This window comes from Ctenopharyngodon idella, chromosome 16 (assembly GCF_019924925.1).
Source record: "Ctenopharyngodon idella isolate HZGC_01 chromosome 16, HZGC01, whole genome shotgun sequence".
In the NCBI taxonomy this organism is placed as follows: domain Eukaryota; kingdom Metazoa; phylum Chordata; class Actinopteri; order Cypriniformes; family Xenocyprididae; genus Ctenopharyngodon; species Ctenopharyngodon idella.
In genome coordinates this window covers 10,537,333-10,559,183 of record NC_067235.1, presented here as the reverse complement: position 1 = coordinate 10,559,183, position 21,851 = coordinate 10,537,333, and the positions used below count along the sequence as shown (strand labels likewise).

At 36.1% G+C, this 21,851-nt stretch overlaps 1 protein-coding gene across 2 annotated transcripts; it reads left to right on the top strand.

The window, feature by feature from the left end:
• Window positions 1-308: 308 nt before the first annotated feature.
• Window positions 309-20,570, top strand: LOC127497858 (angiopoietin-1-like). Of its 2 annotated transcripts, none has more exons than XM_051866624.1 (9): window positions 309-912; window positions 8,295-8,450; window positions 8,656-8,777; window positions 8,873-9,105; window positions 12,184-12,311; window positions 14,958-15,059; window positions 16,071-16,237; window positions 17,283-17,413; window positions 18,457-20,570. In XM_051866624.1, the coding sequence occupies exons 1-9, from the start codon at window positions 589-591 to the stop codon at window positions 18,615-18,617; spliced, it is 1,524 nt and encodes a 507-aa protein (XP_051722584.1). In that variant the 5' UTR covers window positions 309-588; the 3' UTR covers window positions 18,618-20,570. The 2 variants fall into 2 exon arrangements, with proteins under 2 accessions (XP_051722584.1, XP_051722583.1); XM_051866623.1 differs by having other exon boundaries at window positions 12,181-12,311.
• Window positions 20,571-21,851: the final 1,281 nt, after the last annotated feature.

Genomic DNA, 21,851 nt, shown 5'->3' with positions numbered 1-21,851 from the left:
TTAGGCATTGCACCAAAGTTGCAAAGTTTGACAGAATAAACTAAAACCCTTGCCTGTAATGAATTATCTTAAAATGTTATTTGTTTAACATGGACACTGAGTTAATGAACAAACAAATAAATACAATTTATTCATTGTGGTTTGGACTTGTCTTTTGTCTCTATTTCTGCTATAAAAGCGATCACACATGCACACACACACCGACACACATACTCTCACTCACATTCTTTCACAGTCTGCCAGCAGTTTACTCTTACAACACTCAGACCCCTTTAAAACCCACACACACTGACCAGCCATCTGTAGATACTCTTCTGAACACACAGTCTACAAAACCCACTGTTAACTCTCTCTCACACACACACATACCTGTGGAAACAGAGGTGGCAATCATTTGTTCTATGGTACTGGAGCAGGACAGAGGATTGGTGTCTTTATGGTAAATTCATTCACAGGAATCATAGTGTCTGGAAAAATGGCTTCTTTGTATGTTAAGATGGACCTTTCCTAAGTGCATTTATTTAGAGATGATCATTCACTTAATCCATAAAAGGAGATTTGGCAGTCTGTACCTGCTTTGCCATAAAGATGAAGATCACTGTTCTTCTGCATCTGACTCTATTGCTGGTGAGGACTTCAAACCTTGAAGATTCATCTGTGGATAAATCAATAGATATTTCTGGTGGCAGCAGTCCGCATTTAAACTCTGTTCAGCATGGAGAATGTAGCTACACCTTCATACTGCCAGAACCTGAGGAGAGCAGGACTGGTAGCTGGACAGAAGAACATGAGGGTAATTATGAAGGTAACAGTGTCCAGAAAGAATCTCCACAGGGGAAGCAAAGCCACTTAAACCAGAGGATCCAACACCTGGAGCTTTCCATGGAAAATTACACCCGCTGGATCCAAAAGGTAAGTCAATGTGTCATTTAATGTGCTGTTGTTAACCAAAGCACTGCGAGTGGAGAGTGAATGGATTACACACTCTTAAAAATAAAGGCTCATTATTGTTTCATGAAGAACCTTTCATGGAATCTTTCCATTGTAGAAACTGTTATTTATGGTGGAAAAAGGTTCTTCAGATTATTAAACAAACAAACAAACAAAAAGGTTCTTTTCAAGAAATGTTCTTTGGAGAACCCAAAAATGTTCTTCTATGGTATTGCTGCTAAAACACCATTTTGGAACCTTTATTTTTAAGAGAACAGGGAATTGGATGGAATGATAAAGCAATGTCAATAGGTAAAGTGGAAAAACCAGGAAAGACAAGAATAAAACTGATCGCAATAACCAAATTTAATGCACCGATAAATTGTGGAATGTTGTGGAATGAATTTATCTTAGCTACATATCACTATACGTTTTCATTGTAAAGTGGGTTTTAATCACAGAGCTCACATAAATAAGATTGAAACACTTAAGGCTCAGTTCTGGATCCATAATTTCTGTGTCTGTTCATTCTCAGGCATTACTTTGGGGAAAAGCTTTCCAGTCAATGATTTGATTAGCCTCATTTTCTGCTCTTCATGTTACAGTCTAACACAACACACTCTCATGACAATTCTTCACTGAGAAAAATAATTGTAATTTTAAAGGTAAAAGACTGTTAAAGGGTTAGTTATCATCCCATGATTTACTCACCCTCAAGCCATCCTAGGTGTATATGACTTTCTTCTTTCAGACGAATACAATCAGAGTTATATTAAATAATGTCCTGGCTCGTTCAAGCTTTATAATGGCAGTGAATAGAGGGTGAGATTTTGAAGCCCAAAAAAGTGCAACCATTCATCATAAAAGATAACCACATGTCTCCGGGGGGTTAATAAAGGCCTTCTGAAGTTAAGTGATGTGTTTGTGTAAGAAAAATATCCATATTTAAAACTTTAAAAACTTAAATAACTGTCTTCCGACAGACGGCCGTACGCACATCAACTTGCGGCAAAAGAGTAACCCCTGGCGCAATGTAGGAGTAGCGTAAGCTTTGACGCCACTCACTGTTCAAACAAATAGGGCTGGGAAACAAACTCAAGCTCCTCTTCTCTTATATCGAAATCCTCCTACATTTCTCCTTAAAATGTCTAATTTTAGACTTCTAATTCATGACCAATGTTTTGTTTTGCTTCCACGTTCGTCAATATGTCATGCGTCAGGTCAGAGTTCACTCTTTCACTGTAAATCGATGCGTAAGGCCATCTGTCGGAAGCTAGTTATTTTAGTTTTTAAAGTTTTAAATATGGATATTTTTCTTACACAAAAGCATCGGTTCACTTCAGAAGGCCTTTATTAACCCCCTGGAGCCGTATGGCTGTCTTTTATGATGGGTGGTTGCACTTTTTTGGGATTGAAAATCTCATCCTTTATTCACTACCATTAGGAAGAGCCGATTGTGTTCGTCTGAAAGAAGAAAGTCATATACACCTAGGATGGCTTGAGGGTGAGTAAATCATGGGGTAATTTTCATTTTTGGGTGAACTATCCCTTTAATCCCTTTAATAGCAAAACGCTGTTAAATGTACAGTTTTTGTAAGTGGTAAAAAAAAGTAATTCAGTGAAAAAACGTAAATTGACAAAACCTGATTTGAGTAATTTGGTATGTTAACATTGTTTCAGTGAAATATATAATATGTTGTGATATATTTTTAATTTGAAAATTGATAATTTAAGTTCAATTTGTAGAACTTAAAATCTTGCTACCATATATATATATTATTTTTTTTTTTTTACTGTGAAGTTCTGGCAACCACAGCTGCTACATTTTTTTACTGTAAATGTATTTTACTGTAAATTTTGTATTTCATGCTTTGGCAAAATGGTATTCACATGAATTCGCACATTCGTCATTCATTCGTCATTTTTTTTTAGTTCACAACTAAATATATTCTTTTAAAGTACATTATTTCCATAAAAAATATTCTTTTTAAAAGTATGCTGAAGTACTGATTATTTAAGGGGTTTCAATACATATTCATAACAAAAGGCTTGCAATGACCAATAAGTATGCACAACAAGACTGCTGTATTCCCTCTTGATTTCAAACTGACATGGCTCATTCCACACCTTCAAAATTGATTTTATGCATTCGTATCGGCCAAGCACTCCGTCAGAGCTTTCTCTAGTGAGTAGGCGCCCCAATAGGAAGGGTTGTGTGTTTCTGGGCTGACAGGGGAGACATGATCTGTCCCTAAGAAAACACCCTCTGTCCCCAATTCCCAAATTTCAAATCCCAGTGAGCCAAACCAGCTAGCAGTGAGTGCTGTGTGAGCTTTCAGCCATCCCTTAGGGACTATGTTCTACGTAAAATCAGAGGACTGAAGATTGAAAAACCACAGCAAATGCCAAGTTTTAGAACAAAAATGGAAATAGGTCTCTTCAGACTAATGACTGATTATTAATGAAAAAAACAAAAAAAAAACAGAAATGGAAATAGAAATGAACATTCATACTTCCATTGTATGCCTTCGTGTGTACGTATTTTTGGTCGGAAAAAAATCCAAATCCACCATGCATAGAATTTTTCCAACCCGATCTCATGAGGTGGCTAATTTGTACGAATTTGTATGACCTCACTCGTATGAATTCGTACATTTTTGCTAAATCGTACGTATTTTACGAGTTGCCAAATTCGTATGAATTTGTATAAATGACCTACCCCTAACCCCGCCCCTAAACCTACCAGTCACTGGGGTTTAGACAAATCATATGAATTCGTACGAGTGAGGTCATACGAGTGAGGTTCTACAAATTAGTACGAATTAGCCACCTCGTAAAATACGTACGAACTGATCGTGAGATAGCGTTGGATTTTTCTTTTGGGATTCTTGGGATCAATGCACTTAATTGTAGTTTGATACCTTTTTTGTTTCTGGTTGTTCCTTCAATTTTAGAAGTTGATTTTTATTAAAACTAACAGATTTTATTTTTCATTTTGTTATATGATGATTACATTAAAACTTGATTTGGATACATTAATTTAGTTTTATTTCTTTTCAAATAGCGTTTATTTCTAGATTTTAGTGTTTTACCTTTTTCTGAGACCCAGACTTTTAACCATAATCTATGAAAACCCTCTATAATATTATTAATTATTATTTAATAATATAAACTATTTCAAAATTTGTGTAAAAATATTAGAAATAATAATTCAATAAAAACAGTGGCATAATTTCTCCCAAACCCATTTCTCTCCAAATAAATTTCTCAATAGTTATTGCTCTTGTTTTTCTAAGGACACAACAGCATTGAAGAGCATGTTTGAGATGAAATATAAGATATAAATATCACTTGTTAGCAGAATCTTTTTATCGCAGTGTCTATTTACACCAAGTGCAAATAGCCTGCCTCATTGGCAGAGGCTATTTACACTAACTCGGCCCACCATTATCTGATTAAACAAGACAAAATTACAAAAGAAATCCTTCTGACAACAGAGCCAGTGATGTGGAGAGTAAGGCATGTGGCATTTGATTTTGATGTGTCCGTTCGAAACTGTCTTTTAATGAACTCCTTCTTCCTTTTACCCATCGCATATCAGCTTGGAGTAGCGTTTATTTTAAATACAAATTAAACAAATTGGAAATAAAGTGCCTAACGGGTATTTAATAGTGGGAATAAAGTTTAATGGGTAGGGTTAAGAGTAAGTGTGGAGGGGAGGTAATGTCAAATACAAGTAATAATGTCCCAAGCAGCATCCATTCATGATTTTAATAAATATAATAATATACACTGAATATGTTGTTACTGCATACTGTTTTATAATATACTACAATACACTGAGGTGCAAATAGTAGGCCTCTATTTGCATTAAGTATAAATAGCATAGTGCAAAGAAAATACTGCTATTTTCACCCCTATTTTTATTGTGGATCATTCAACATCAAGCTGTGATTTTGTCAAATATGCAAGATGTTGTTTTCATCAGTATCATTTCCACCACAGAACGCTGTCAAACGCAAATAATTTGAGATGATTTCCCTCAGATAATACTGCTTCTGAGTCTGCATTATCTTGACCAATTGAAAAGTCTTCTTGTCCTCACAGTCTGCAAACCACAACTCCTGCTCTCTTATCACTGATATGCTCTGAAAGAAGATTGTGACCTGTTTAATCCTTCCTGTGGCTGTTTGGTCCAGCTGAAACAATCTTAATAGGATGCAGGGCACTAGATAAACACATCCTGTTACAACACTTCAGCTGAGTGTTATACTCTCCAAGCCCAGAGGACATACAGCTATCACTTCAATGCAGTGAGTATTTATACATCTTGGACTCCATCTCACTGAGAGCAGCTGAAAATATCTCTTCCTGTAAACACTGTATAAAGTGCTGATAAGGAACCCAGAGAATGTGCCAGTACTGTAGTTGTAGTCTGTGGGATGTGTTCACATTATCTTTGTGATGGAAGACTAAGAATAAGCAGAAGCGTCATAATATCATTACATTTCTAAATATGTTCAATTTGTAACTGCTAAGTGTTTACTAACACAAAATCAAGCACACAGCCATGGAAAGAAAAGGGAAAAAATCTAGTATGGAAACATTTGACTGGCCTGCATGAACTGAACCTCATTTGGGTCAATGATGTGTATAAAGAGTGAGCACAATTCTTTTAAATTCTATTTAAAAATTCTTTTAAAAATCTAATCTAAACACATAACGGTGCAGTGTTGAGAAGATGAACGTAGAGAAGAAATAGGGATCTCTGCAGCAGTATTTATTCCAACAAATGAGAAAATCAGACAAGAGAACATCATCAACACAAGCTAAACAGCTTTGCACAACCAAAGAAAATAACCGACCATGAACTGATGAAACTAAGGAGAATAAATACACAGGGTGACAATTAACTAAACAAGACACAGGTGAAGAACCAAGTGAGGGCATACTAAAAAAACTATGGAAACAAAGGAAACAGGAAATAAAAGCCACGCCTTTGATGTCCGCGAAGGTCAAACCAATGCTGTGTCCCAATTTGCATACTATCCATCCTAAATAGTTTACAAAATTAGAATTTGTGTGTCTATAATTGTAATATGTTGAAATGAACTAGTTAGTATGTTAGAATGCACACTCTAATGGCTAATATTAACCACAAGCTATTGCGCGTTGGACAAGGATTTGATTAGAACTACAAACATGAATAAAAAGTGTTAAAAAACTACAAACATAGTGGATGTGTGAGACTAATGGTTAAATAGAGAGGGTTTTGAGAGATTATTAGTAAACTGTAATAGTACTAATAGTAAGAAAGTGAACCCAGAAACAAAACAGGGGTCACACCCTGTCTAAATATGTTCACCTTGGTCCATTAATGTACATTATAAAGAGTATAAACTATCTCTAAAATTGCATCTTGGTAAGATGTAAGACAACATTTGAACAGCTTTAAAAAAAAAATGTTGTTTGTTCTGTCAGGACCACTATCGTTAAAAATGATTGACTATGAGAATACAGTTTGGATTGGCAGTATGGTTCTGTTCTGGGTAAGAACTCCCTGCCCATCCATGCAGCCTAGCATGGATAAGAGCATGGAGAACAGAACACTGATAACCCCCCTTAAGGTAAACAGAACAGAACCAACATAAGGTATGCAGAAATCATTAATGTTCTTAATGACAATAATTTAATGTAACAACATAATTCAAGAAAAATGAGCTTAATTCGAAATGGTGTATCAGAGGCCAAGTCCTGACTGGATGAGAGGAGGAGCTGGGGATGGAGGAGGGTAATTAACTCCTGAGCAACGCGAAAAAGTTGCTAATAATACTGAATGGACCTTATATAGGGATGCTGTGATAAGCGTCAGATATTCCTATAGGTAGACGTGGATCAGTTGAGAGTCAGCTGATGTGAGCCTAACTAACGTGACCTGCCAGAACTAACGCTAAGTAAGTTTAAAACCCATTACTTACTCTTTAAAAAAAAAAGTTTGTGCAGTGCAATGAGTCTTGGGATAGACTACGCTGTGAAGGATCTACTCATTCTATTCTTCCCTGCCCAGGAAAAGAAGGACACTGTAGGTCTCATTTGAAGGAGCCTTGAATTAGGACAGCTTTTGTCGAGCCACTGACGCATTTATCCTTCGAAGCACGCAGCCTCTGAATTGGGACACAGCTAAAGTTTCAGAACTAAAATGAATAAACTTAGTCATGAAAACATGTGAAAAGGTCTCAAGTGTATTCATGTTAGTTTGATTTGGTTTTGAAAAGTCTTTATACCATTTTCCAGTTTAATTACTTTAATAAGATGTATTGTGTTACCAACAAGTACAAAGTAATAATGGGTGCAGGTACCTATATTAATTTCAAAAGTTTTTGAATGTATTTAAAAAAAATGTTTTACAATTAACATGAATTATTATTCATTAATGTCAGTTTTTATCATCATTTGAGCCATATGATATTTTGCTAAACATGCCTTGTTCTAAAAAGGTCAAATTATCTGATATTGTAAGAGACTTGCTGACATTGATACACATTCATGAGGGTCTTCAGGGTTCCTTTCTGTGAATTCATGTCCTGCTTTTTCCTGGCATGTTTCTGCATGTTGGTTGCATGTCATGACTTGGTGGGCAAAGGTTTCCAAATGCTAATAATTAGTGAAGCAGTTTTATACAGATATTAAAATCACGCTCATCATCAGAAGATGTCTTTTCAAATCACTGACCCATTTAACACCTTTGAGATAAATTGAAATGCCAAAAGTGGATTACTGCCGTTAGCTATATAAGTGATCCAGCCGAACACAGTTCATCATGTTGTGGACTTATCTGCATAAGCACAACTGCACACAGCTTAGTTTTTATACATGAGGTTGCCAGAGCTAACAAACTCATCTATATTTTATCACCAACATGGGATTGCAAATAGACTTTTTCTCGCAGCTGTTTTGTTATTTTAACTGGAGTTTATAGATAAATATTCATTGTTCAATGCATTATTTATCCTCATTCCCTCTCAAAATGAGGTAGTGGACCTCATATTTAAAAAAATATTTCATAAAAAGACATTAATAATGTTACTCTGGGTGTTTGAGGAATTACGATTAGGATTCCTCATTGTTTTTTCTATTTGGTTCCCACACTCTAAACTCAGAAAATTGACAGCAAAATATAATAAATACAGTCTTATTCAGAGTGTAGCTGCTCAAGAACAGCCTAATTCAATATCATACCATTGCTCCCAAAAGTACAGCTGCAAGTATTTAGATATATTGTATGTGACCATATATAAAGACCACAATGAATAATGTATTCTCCTATTCATTCTTTCTCTTTGCCTATGTGTGTTTGCATATAGATTGAGGTCTTTGTAAAGGACTTTCTGACAAAAGACACAACACACCTGCGGAATAGTGCTCTCCATAATGAAATGACAGCCATGCTGGATCTTGGCACCAAACTGTTTTCCCAGTCAACCCAACACATCAGGAGACTAACAGACATACAGACACAGGTGTGAATGCATATCCAAAATGTCCAAAAACATTCATCATAACATGCTAATGTTGGCTTATACGTATTCTTGGAAAATCATGAGTTTACTTAACAAAAAATAAAAAAAAATAAAACTTTTTTTTTTACAGTGCGTTGATAGCCACAGGGATTTATGAAACTGAAAAGTCTCTAATTTGTCATTAACACAACACATACCATGACAGGTTTTCAATCAGACTTCTAGACTTGAGATTAAGTCACTGGAAAACTCCCTGTCCTCCAGCAAACTTGAGAACAAACTCCTCTGGCAAACCAGTGAGATCAACCAACTCTGGGACAAAACAAGGTATCTTTCTCTGACACTTTTTTAGGACACTTTTTTTGTTTTCTGGTAACTGTAGGAGGCAACTCTGTCCTATTCATGTCTGTGTCTGTGTTCAGTACACTAGAGCAGCGTATGCATAACTTGGAGGCACGTCACCATGCAGAACTGGGCTGGATAAAGGGTGAGCGGACAGAGCTTCAGAGACTCTTGGCATCCCAGAGATCTTCAATACAGAGCCTGGAGCTTAATCTAGAGGAGGTCGTCACAAACAACAGCGCCCTCTACCGAGAACAACTACAAATGCATAGTACCATCAATGATCTGTTTAAATTGTGCTCCAAGAACAAAGGTACACAAATTGGAGAAACAGAGTTTTATATCTATAATACAGAGCACTGCACACAACTTACAGGGGAAATAAACAAGATATCATGACCCTGAATTAAGAATTTGTTTCCTCATTTTAATTTAGCTACATTGTGACCACGTGGTCAAGGGAACTAAAATTAGGAAACAAATTAGTACAACGTGGCCATGATTTACATAAAACAAGGGAACAAATTAGTACAACATGGCCACAAATTAATAAATCGTGTGAATGAATTCTTAGTTCAGGGCCATAATATCTGTTTTTTTTTGGTCACACTTTAGATGAGGGTCCAATTCTCACTATTACCTAACTATTAACTATGACTTTTGCCTCAATAAACTCCTAATTACTGCTTATTAATAGTTAGTAAGGTAGCTGTTAAGTTTAGGTATTGGGTAGGATTAAGGGATGTAGAAAACTGTCATGCAGAATAAGGCATTAATATGTGCTTTATAATTACTAATAAACAGCCAATATCCGAGTAAAATGCATGCTAATAAGCAACTAGTTAATAGTGAGAATTGGACCCTAAACAAAAGTGTTACCTTTTTCTTCTTCTGCATGTCTTGTGCAGGGCTCTGTGCTATCGTTTAAAGACATGCTATCAAATATGCTACCAACTGAATGTATACTCGTACATACTTTAATATCTTATAAGAATCTGCCTTGTCAATAGAACTTTTCACTATGTGTCATTATCATATTTAATTTACAACCCGAATTCCGGAAAAGGGATGCTTTTTAAATTTGAATAAAATGAAAACTAAAAGACTTTCAGGTCACATGAGCCAATATTTTATTCACAATAGAACATAGATAACATAACAAATGTTTAAATAGAGAAATTTTACACTTTTATCCACTAAATGAGCTCATTTTAAATTTGATGCCTGCTACAGGTCTCAAAACAGTTGCCGCAGGGGCAGCAAATGGCTGAAAAAGAAAGAAATTTTGAAAAGATTCAGCTGGGAGAACATCTAGCAACTAATTAAGTTAACTGATATCAGGTCTGTAACATGATTAGCTATAAAAGGGCTGTCTTAGAGAGGCAGAGTCTCTCAGAAGTAAATATGGGCAGAGCTGTGAAAGAGTGCGTAAAAGGCTTGTGGAATATACTTTAAAAACAATGTTCCTCAACGTCAAATTGCAAAGGCTTTGCAAATCTCATCATATACAATGCATAACATCATCAAAAGATTAAGAGAAACTGGAGAAATCTCTGTGCGTAAGGGACAAGGCCAAAGACCTTTATTGGATGCCCGTGGTCTTCGGGCCCTCAGACGACACTGCATCACTCATCGGCATGATTGTGTCAATGATATTACTAAACGGGCCCAGGAATACTTCCAGAAACCACTGTCAGTAAACACAATCTGCCGTGCCATCTGCAGATGCCAACTAAATCTCTATCATGCAAAAAGGAAGCCATATGTGAACATGGTCCAGAAGCGCTGTTTTAACAATGGAAAAGTGTTCTATAGTCAGACGAGTCCAAATTTGACATTCTTGTTGGAAATCATGGATGCCCTGTCCTCCGGGCTAAAGAGTCGGGAGACCTTCCAGCGTGTTATCAGCGTTCAGTTCAAAAGCCAGCATCTCTGATGGTATGGGGGTGCATAAGTGCATACGGTATGGGCAGCTTGCATGTTTTGGAAGGCACTATGAATGCTGAAAGGTATATAAAGGTTTTAGAGCAACATATGCTCCCCTCCAGACAATGTCTATTTCAGGGAAGGCCTTGTGTATTTCAGCAGGACAATGCAAAACCACATACTGCAGTTATTACAACAGCATGGCTTCGTCGTAGAAGAGGCCTGCCTGCAGTCCAGATCTTTCACCTTATAGATAAAAATACGTCAAAGACGAGCATGAACTCTTTAGCAGCTGGAAACCTATATCAGGCAAGAATGGGACCAAATTTCAACATCAAAACTCCAGAAACTCATAACCTCGATGCCCAGACATCTTCAAACTGTTTTGAATAGAAGAGGAGATGCTACATCATGGTAAACATGCCCCCATCCCAACTATTTTGAGACCTGTAGCAGGCATCAAATTTGAAATGAGCTCATTGTGTGCATAAAATTGTAAAATTTCTCAGTTTAAACATTTATGTTATCTATGATCTATTGTGAATAAAATTTTGGCTCATGTGATTTGAAAGTCTTTTAGTTTTCAGTTTATTCAAATTTTAAAAACGTCCCAACTTTTTCGGGAATTTGATATATACCACCATCTATCTTGTTTAGAAATCATCAAAGGCACCATTGAAAAACTAGTATGAATTAATCCCTTATCCATAGTCTATTTTCAGAAGAACATTCATGAGATCACAAACACTCTGTGTTGTGTTGCACTGACAGTTTGTCAGTTCACATCTCATAATTAATTTCTTTAAATATGTCTGCTTTACATCATGTATACTTCAAATCTGACTGGCCCACATCAGGGTTCTTGCAGACCATAAGTAACCTCCTTTGCTGCCAAGTTTTACTTGGATCTGAAACATTGTGTGAAAAGTCGCACACTTCCCATGTCCCTCTAAAACCTCCATGTACTGATATAGGAGGCTGAGCAGTTAGAGCAAATTGTATATATAGAGATGGGTTCATTCACTTAAGGCTTTTAGGATTCGTTGGGAGCCCAACACTGAAATGAGCAAACATCTAATTTTTAGGTAACACTTCAGTATGAGGAACAGTTATCACTTTTAACTAGTTGCTTATTAGCTTGCATATTGGCTGTTTATTAGTACTCATAAAGCACATATTAATGCCTTATACTGCATGACCATATTCTACATCCCTTAATCCCAATACTTGAACTTAACAACTACAACTATTAATAAGCAGTATATTAGAAGTTTATTGAGGGAAAAGTCATAGTTAATAGTGAATATGTGTTCCCCATACTAAAGTGTTACCAATTTTTATATCCTAAAGACTGACGACAAGTATTTGTGGTTAGTTGGCTTTTACAAACCCTTTTGTTTTCTCTCTCTATAAGCAAAATTTTAACACAGTCTTTACTTTTTATATCCATGCTTATTTGAAGCAGTGAGTCCAAATGTTTTCAAGCAAATGGATGATCAGATAAAATACAGAGACTGTGCCGAACTCTTCAGGGCTGGATTTAACAGGAGTGGAATTTACACCATCTACATTAGCACGCAAGACATGCATAAGGTCAGTCTAAATGGGGTCTGATAACACAGCTACAGTAGTCAGGCCAATAGTGTTGAATTTGTCATGTGTTATGCTGGATGTGTACCTATACTGAACTTTTATTTAGTTTTAGTTTTAAAATAGTGCGTTAATGCACAGAGACACTATAAATAAGCCATTTGTTGTTGTCTTTCCCTTCAGAATCTGAACATTTTTTTTCTGTGGTGCTTTCAATATTATCAACACACTCTTATGGTAATGAGAGTTGGTGAATTGGTGGTGAATTCGTATGAATCTCATTCATACATTTTTGCATGATCTACTTACATCCCACTGAATGTTAGGTTTAGGTGTTAGGGGCTATTCACACAGATCCTGTTTTTCTATTCTACTTTTCCATTGTTTTTCTATGTAAAAACACACTAGACAGACAGACTAGAGACTGTTACGCTCGCGTCTCACGTCTTTTGCCTCACACTGAGCACCACGTTTTTAAGACACCATGTCAAGTTAAAAGATTTTCAACTTTTACACGCAGCGAAAACCATTCCTGAGCGCTGTGTCTCGCGTTTTTAGACACAAAGACGCGTTCTGTATGAAAGAGCACTTAGGGTTTGACCTTTCAAAATTGTTTGAATTCATACGAAATCACCAACTCTTAAAATAGTCACTTTTCTCATGAGTTTGGGTTGAGCATTTTATAGCAACACTGGCAATGAGTATGGGATGAGTTGGCAAAACTTTGGGGCGGGGCTATCTTTTTGATCGACCAATGACAGGTGGGGGCAGGGTAGTGTTTATGAAACTTGTTTGAAAACAGGTTTATTTTTTGTTTGAAAAAAAAAAAAAAAATGTTTTAATTCTGTTTAGCCCTGTAACTAGTGACGCAGAAACTATACACTTAATTTTTCTAAACCAACATCAACATACTAACTATTATGTCATCTCTGTTTTAAAGTGTAAGTGGTTACAACTTATTTTAAGGTGCCCATGTTACAGTACATTGTGGAATACACCCATTGGGTGCACCCCTTTAGGTAACTGTAGCTTTCAGCCAGAAGCACACCAGGTGGTACCCAACCTTCCTTGAGTGTTTTAACCCTTAACCACAACACTCTCAGTTGGTGGGTCGGCAGTGGTGGCAAAATCACTGCCCATCTGCACCTGGCTTCCAGCTTGGTTCCTCTCTCTTACTCCATATCCAGCATGAAGCATGTTCAGCCTCCTCTCCCATCCTACAAGCACCGTGCTTCTTGCTCTTCTCGTCCATGCATAAAGCTGACAAAAGCCACCATGCTGATTTGGCAGGAAAGCCTCAGCAACCTATTTCCACAGGGAACAGCCATGCCTGTTGTCCCTTGTCTTTGCACTCCTGGTTTAAAGGCTGATATTTCAAGGCCTTCCTCTCATGAAACTTCTCACAGCCCTCCTGCATGGCACGGTCAGCTCAATTAGGATGATTTTACGATCTTTGGCTGACCACAGGTCGATGCCTGGGTGAAGAGCTGTGTGGACCCAGTATAATTGTACGAATAAGTTCTGAGTAATATTAATTAATTTACTATATAATTAGGGTCAGGCTTAGGGTTTGGTTTAGAGTTAGTTGCTTGTAAATATGCATAATTTACTGTTACTACTATAGTAAGTACAAGATGTGTAACATGGACACTGTATAGTGTTGCCATGCATGTTTTTAGTTTGCTATTGATTTCTTAAATTTAAATGCATTTTTTTTTTTTTTTTTTTAAGTTTTAATGGTTACACTTTATTTTGAGGTGTTTTTGTTTCAGTGTAATTATCAATTTAAGTACTGAGTAATATTAATTAACTACATGTACTTACTATAGGGTTAGGGTTAGGATTCAGGTTTGGTTTAGGGTTAGTTGCATGTAATTATGCATAATGTTACCGTTTTAATGAATAAAAATGAATTAATATATAGACACATTAACTGCTGTTTCGTTTTACAGTACATTCAAAGTGTAGAGCATACACTCAGAATAAACCACGAGTGACATACTGAATAAAGTCATGGCTGTACACATAAACCAGAAATGTTGTGTTTGTTTTTACTGAAGTAATCAGCCTACAGTATATCTATGTATCAGAATACTTTACACTGTATTGGGTATTGACCGGCTCAGGAAAAGCATGAGCTGGAAATACTCTTGGCTGAACTCTCAGAGTAACAGCTGGGTGAATGCTGCACTCCAGAACTTACACTGCCTGCACTGGCCTCGTAACTTATTTCTGAGTTCTGGTGCTGTCAGTGGCATGTCCATTATTACATTTGACCTGGTCAGTGCCCATATTAGTGAAAGAGTGATACTATATAAGAATTAAACGGCTAAAATTAGATACATTAATTAAAAATTGTGAAAATCTGCAGTGGTAATTTCAATGCATTTTTGATCACTTTAAATTTTAATTGCATATGAAGTAAATCATCACAAGTTATTAAGTAGTTTTAAAATGATTTGTTTACATTGTAAGTGCACAAATGATAATTTTCTATTCAAAACACAATCTTCCTTATAAAACATACATTTTTATGCTTACTCTTAGCTTTCTATGCACTGTTCTAAATTATGGAGATAAAATCTCTGAATTTAAGGAGTATAAATGCCAGAAGCCTCTGTCTTATCATGTTATATCTCCTCCTACTAGGTTTATTGCAACATGGAAAGTGCTGGTGGGGGCTGGACCATCATACAATCAAGGACAGATGGAACGCTGGACTTCCACAGAACCTGGATAGAGTATAAGATGGTAAAATGCAGTCCTACGGAGTAAAACAAATAATTTATTAAGATACATCTGAAATGGCAATAAATGTTCTTGGATTCTAGGTTTATTACTCCTCTGAATTAAATAACGAACGAGGTCTTGTTAAAAATTTTAAGGAACATAATTTTTTAACCAAGCCAGCCAGCAGTGGAGTTCAGCATGAACAAAGGGTATTGAAAGGACAAATCACTAGCTTGGTTTGTACTCATTAGCAGTGCTGATCGAGGCCTGGCATAACTCCCAGAAGTGACTGGCCTGGCACACACAAAGAGGCAGCAGTTGCCATCTTGATTTGGCTCATCGAGAAGACTGATTTTCCTGTAGTATGGACAAACACTATTGATTGCACCTATCTCATTAGTATAAAGCACTTTGGTTTCAGTTGTAGCCCTGTGTGCATGTGCCATACTGAGTTTGAACCAAACTTGGTTTCCTGGATTTTGTAACATGTTTTTGATCATTGCCTGTTATAAAGGGATACATATTGTGAACCTTGGGTTTTCTAAATACAATTTGGATTGTCCCTGTTTTCAGCTTGAATTTTTAAGCAAACCTTTGCCTTGCACTTGGGTCTTCCTGTGTTTCATTATACATCTGAATTATCATTATCAATTGTCAAATTACAGTCTTGAATTCTGCCAATGTAGAACTGACAGTTATAAACAATGTAACAATGTAACAAATAACGTCTTAATGAAAATGTAAAAATGCAGAAAGGTTTAGGGAATAGAGAATATTAGCTCAATGTAAAAACACCCAATCTCATGACAATTCAAAAATATTGTTTGAGTTGCCAATTTCATATACTGTAAATTGTACAAAAAAGCATGATTTTTAGGTAAATGCCACCATGATTGTTGGCCCCTAAACCTACTGGATGTGAACAGATCTTACAAAAACATATACTGTCATGATAATGTGTTTAAACAGTAGAAGTCAGTGGAAAGTTCCTATACCCTCATAAAAAAATAAATGTGTGTTTGTGTATTTCAGGGCTTTGGGAGTCTGACTGGAGAGCATTGGTTGGGAAATGAGCTGGTGTACCAGTTGACCAATCAGAGGCAGTACACTCTTAGACTGGAGTTGACAGACTGGGATGGAAAACTGGCCTTCTCCCAGTATGACAAGTTTTACCTTGGTAGTGAGAAGCAAAACTACAGGTAGAGAGATAAATTTATTAAAACTCAAAGTCATGACAAACTCTAATTCATGCTAGAGAGCTCTCATTGTTCATTTTGCAGATAGTATTGAAACCATACCAAATGCATAGCTTTGCAGGAGTCAACCCAACTTTGTTTGATGGCATGAGTTAAAACGTTGCTCTTCTTTCTGTGCTGCTTGATCAAACTCACTCACATCTTCATCACAGAAAAAAAAACGTTCATGCATTCAGGTTGGATCATCAGTTTTGAGAGTTTATGAACAATTTATTTGTCTCTCTATAGTGTTGTTTACACAATACACAGTCAAAAGCTAGACTCAATGCAGAGGAATGTATTTTGAGATGCATTTTTTAAAGTTGTGGACCGTTCATAAAAAACATTTTCTCATAATTTGTCTGCATCAGTCAGACATCTTCGTGTATTGTTGTTTTTCAGCAGCTCACGACATGAGCACCACTTTTGAAGATGCTTTTTGAGTCAGCTTCTATTCTATTGACTGTGCTCCACTGAACTATTTTAGTTTACCCCATAAACTTGACATGTTTTTAACTTGACACGCTGTCTTACAATGGTGTTGTTTGTGGTGAAATGGTGAAAATAAGCAAGATGCATCACAATGGTCAAACATATCCATCTGCTGCATGTTTACAAAAAATGGTAACACTTTAAAATAAGGTTCAATTCGTGCATTAGGAATCATGAACTAACAATTAACTGATTTAGACAGAGTTTATTAAGGTTAATTTATAAATATACTATTTTTCTTTGTAATCCATGCTTGTTTTTAATAAGTTTACTATTTTAATTTATACAGTATGACTTGAAATATATTAATAAAAAATATATTACAATTATAGATTATAAATTAACATTAGCCAAGCATTAACCAAGCATTGTTCATGGTTGGTTCATGATACCTGGTGCATAAACTAATGTTAATGAATTGAACACTATTGTAAAGTGTAACAAACAAACAAACAAACAAACAGGATGCCGTAATGCTTTCTATTATACACTCTTACTGAATGTCTTTCTCTGTTAGGTTATTCCTGAAGAGCTACAGTGGTACAGCTGGCAGGCAGAGCAGTTTGGTGATAAATGGGGCCGACTTTAGCACAAAAGACATGGATAACGACAACTGTATCTGCAAGTGTGCACTCATGCTCACAGGTGGTAAGCAGCACGATAGCAGTGACGCAGGGAGCTTGTAGGGAACAAGCAGTGATTGCCAAAAAGAGCTGCAATTTTTTTTAATGTTGTTGTAGGCCTCTTGACAGCCACCCTAAACAGTTTTCTCTTTGTCTTCTCATCAATTTTGGAGGAATGCTCTGTACTTAATAATGTCACTGCTGTGCCATACCTCATCTACTTGTTGATGACTGTCTTTACTGTGCCCCATGGTGTTTCTAATGCCTTGGAATTTTTTGTAACTCTCACCTGAACAACACCTTTCAACAATGAGATCCCATTGATACTTCGCAAGCTCTTTGTGGCCCATGGCTCTTGTAGTAACATTTCAACTGAGAAGATATCAGAAAATCTTACAAGAACAGCCAAGATTTATTTGGAGTTAATGAGAGTAACTTCAGATGAATACAGATGTGTATTATTTCACATGAGCTTGATGTTTAGTTAATTCTGAACACAGCCACATATCCAATTATAAAAGGCTGTGTACACTTATGCAGTTAGGTTATTTTAAGTTTTTTTTTTTTCTTATCTCTTTTTTTTCTCTCTCTAAAATGTGTCACTGGTTTTCAGTGGCATTGCATAGGTTGTGATTTTTACACAAACGTGCAAAAGAGTTCTGATATGATTTATCTTTACATTTTTACATTAAAAAATACCTGTTTTAACAGGGAGGGGTGTAAACTTTTTATATCCACTGTAAAATATTCAAACCTGTTTTAGATTGAGATGTAGGATATTATGTTTCTTCTATAGACTTAAATTTAATATGATCCATGCTAAAAAAGAAACTTGTTCTAAATTAATCTTGCAGATGGAAACATAAGGCTCTGTCCAAGTTCTTTGAAGTGTTCTAAACCCTAAAATTAGCAACAGACTCATACTGCCAAGCAGGTTTAACCTGTAAGACATAATGTGAACGTCTGTAGACCAGTAGAGAGATACAGCTAACAGAATTCAGTACCAATCCATCAGTCCATCCTAACATTCTAACATGACATGTCTCTAATTTCTTTGTTCTTATGAAGGCTGGTGGTTTGATGCCTGTGGCCCATCAAACCTCAACGGCATGTACTACACCTCTGGGCAAAATTCTGGCAAACTTGATGGCATCAAGTGGCACTACTTCAAAGGCCCCAACTACTCTTTACGTGCCACCACCATGATGATCCGCCCATTAAACTTTTGAGGAATCAATCATCTGTCATCATTAAATCTCAGATTTCTTCAGGTATTTTCCCACAATGAGTGAGCTTATATGCTGTGTAACAGGTTAAATATTTTAACCACGTCTGTGTAGAGAATGAAAAGTCAAACGAACAATTGTTATTTGTTTCTTGCTTTTCCTCATTTTTTACATTGTGTTCTTTATGTGTCTTTTGTTTACTGGAACTCTCCCCTGAGGACTTGACATACCAGTGTCATCAAATTTCAGCAGATGTATTAATTGGTTTCCAAAGTACAAATCTTATTTGGCCACAATCAGAAAAGAAACAAACACCAGCATTATTTAAGTAAAAACAACATATGGAATATGCATGATACAATTTTTTATTAATGCATGACTTTGTGGTAAATATGTTTTCTGGAATCATTTCTGAGCTTGAATTGCATAGCCTTGATGGCAGTTGTGTCATATATAACATTTTGCATAATCTTTTTACATGTCTAAAAAAGTACATTTTACATTTTGTGTATGGATATGTGGACAAAATATGATTTATGAGCAGTAGCCTGTGTGCTACGTTGCTAGAAGCAGAATATTACAGGATGATTTGTGTGCAGTAAAAGTTGATGTTAACTGTTAAGAAAGATCTGATGTATCATTTGTATCTTTCAAATTCCAAACATTACAGATTATTTGAATAAGCGGTTGACAAAACAGGCTATGTTGTTTTATTTGATTCTCTGATTTGACTAGAATAAGAGTTCAGGTGAAACTGAAAATTCTGTCATCATTTACTCACCGTAAAGTATTTTCAAACCTGTATGAATTTCTTTGTTCTGCTGAACACAAAGAAAGATAGCCTATTTGGAAGAATGTCAGTAACCAAACAGATCTCGCCCCCCATTTACTACCATAGTAGGAAAAATAAATACTATGGTAGTCAATAGACGGTTAGGGGTTAGGGGTTAGTTAGGGTGCAAAACCGCTAACAAGTCTTATGTCGGAAAAACACTTAACGTGGCTTAATGTACTAAGACAGTTAAAATTAACAGACCAAACTCAGTAAACATCATACTAATAAACCATACTATGTACAGAAAAGCAGTTGAGCCCAGAATTTGAACGCAATGCGTTTAATTTCACGTTAAGTGTTTTCCTCCCATAGAAAACGCTTAACATGGCTTAATGTACTAAGACAGTGATATTAAAAGACCGAACTCCGTAAACATCATACTAATAAACCATACTATATACAGCAAAGCAGATGAGCCCAGAATATGAACGCAATTCATTTAATTACACATTGTGTTTTCCTCCCATAGAAAAACGTTATAAAGAAAAAGCTTAACGTCGCTTAATGTAGCCTACTAAGTTATATTACAAGATCAAATTCTGCACAAACAAATTTTTCTGTATAGTATGCTTTATTAGTGTAGTGTTTACTAAGTTTGGTCTTTTAATGTCACTGTTTTACATTAAGCCAAGTTAAGCGTTTTCTTTATGGGAGGAAAATTAAACGTGTTGCGTTCATATTATGGGCTCATCTGCTTTTCTGTAGGCCTACATAGTATGCTTTATTAGTATGGTGTTTAATAGGTTTGGTTTGTTAATAAATGTCTAGTAAATTAAGCCACGTAAGCTTTTCACGTTAAATGTTTTAGAACATCCCATTACGTCCCGCAGGAGGTAACAGTCATTTATGCTGAGAAAAGAGGTGGATGCAAATCTCTGCAGGTAGCCTACAACATTTGTTCTGCCGAATTATTTCAGCATTAATGAACCCCACAAAGAATATTATATAGTTTTTAAACAGTAGCTACTTGGAGGTGAATGCAATTCTTGGCATGTAACGTTATGCAGAACTCGGAATAACACCTGTAGAAGATTGTAACGTTAATCAACCATTGTAATTAACGTAGATTTCACATTGTTTGTCTTGTTGACTCAATAATAAACTGCCATTTCAGAGTTGGATCTGTTTGTTTGTTTGTTTCATTTGCATATTAATATAATATTTTGTACAATGTTAGCTAACAACATTTGACTAGGCTAAGTTATAACGTTAGTCATCAGGTCTCGAATGAAATTGTCCAACTAAGTTTGCTAATCATAAAGATCTGACATACCCTATGAATTTATGAATTTACCTGGTTTTGTTGGTTGTTGAGCCTTTCTATCTGCCACAATTGATACTGTAAACATACTGTACATTAGATGTGTGACAGCTAGCTAGGTGTGTGACAGTGAGGAAATGGCTAGCATCAATTACTTTGGAAGCCTAGGTAGCGTGGACTCCGTCGATTATATTAAGAAATAAACTCTCAGTAATGATGAGACATTGCTTTTCTGCCCCCTAGTTGCGCGCCAACGTGATCTCATGAGAATACGTGTGTATTTTTCCGTAAATTGTGGTTCTACCACACTTACATTTACTTATGTTTTCATACACACAAAAACGTACAACATTGACGTATTTAGAGGACTAAAACGTAAAAATACTTACGTATTAACAGCAATAAAAACGTAAATCATGTAACGTAAAGTGTGAATGTATATGAATTCCCATGTATTAATATTAAAATCGTGGCTTTAATGATTTAACGTTGTTTTTAGTCGAATTTATTGAAAGCAGTTTACTCATCTACTTAATATGAAATAACATTTCTGTTCGTGACTTGTGCTGCTCGTTTCGGAGGATTACATAATGTTAAACAAGACTACAATTTAAAACCTTATGAATACATTTTCTGTAATTGTTTAACCATTTTGTAATATTTAGTTAGGCGTTTTCTCCTATGCAGTAACTGACAATACAACCATAAGATACACCAAAACACAACATAAATTCACAAATCACATCAATTTTATTTGTTCGCTGTACTCCCAATCTTTAGAATCCATATGTTTTTAAGGAACAGATCCAAATTCAGCCCTTTGTCCATCGATCTTCATTTTGATTCTCAGCAACAGCGACCATCACAGTCAAATCTCGCGCTCGTTATGATTCAAATTTGAAAGTAGCGCCACCCTCGAGAAGCGTTACGACATGGTTTACGGCACTGATATCGAACGCTCATTGGTTCTCACCTTCGTCACAGATTACGACATGCCGTGTTTCAGTGGATTGACATTTGAAATGAGTGTCGCGCCTTCACGGAGAGAAGCCGAATTTATCATATTTTCATGGATTAATAAGTTAAATTCTGCTCTGTACCCTATAAAAAACTATTACCGCCAGAGAGGACTGTGACTGGA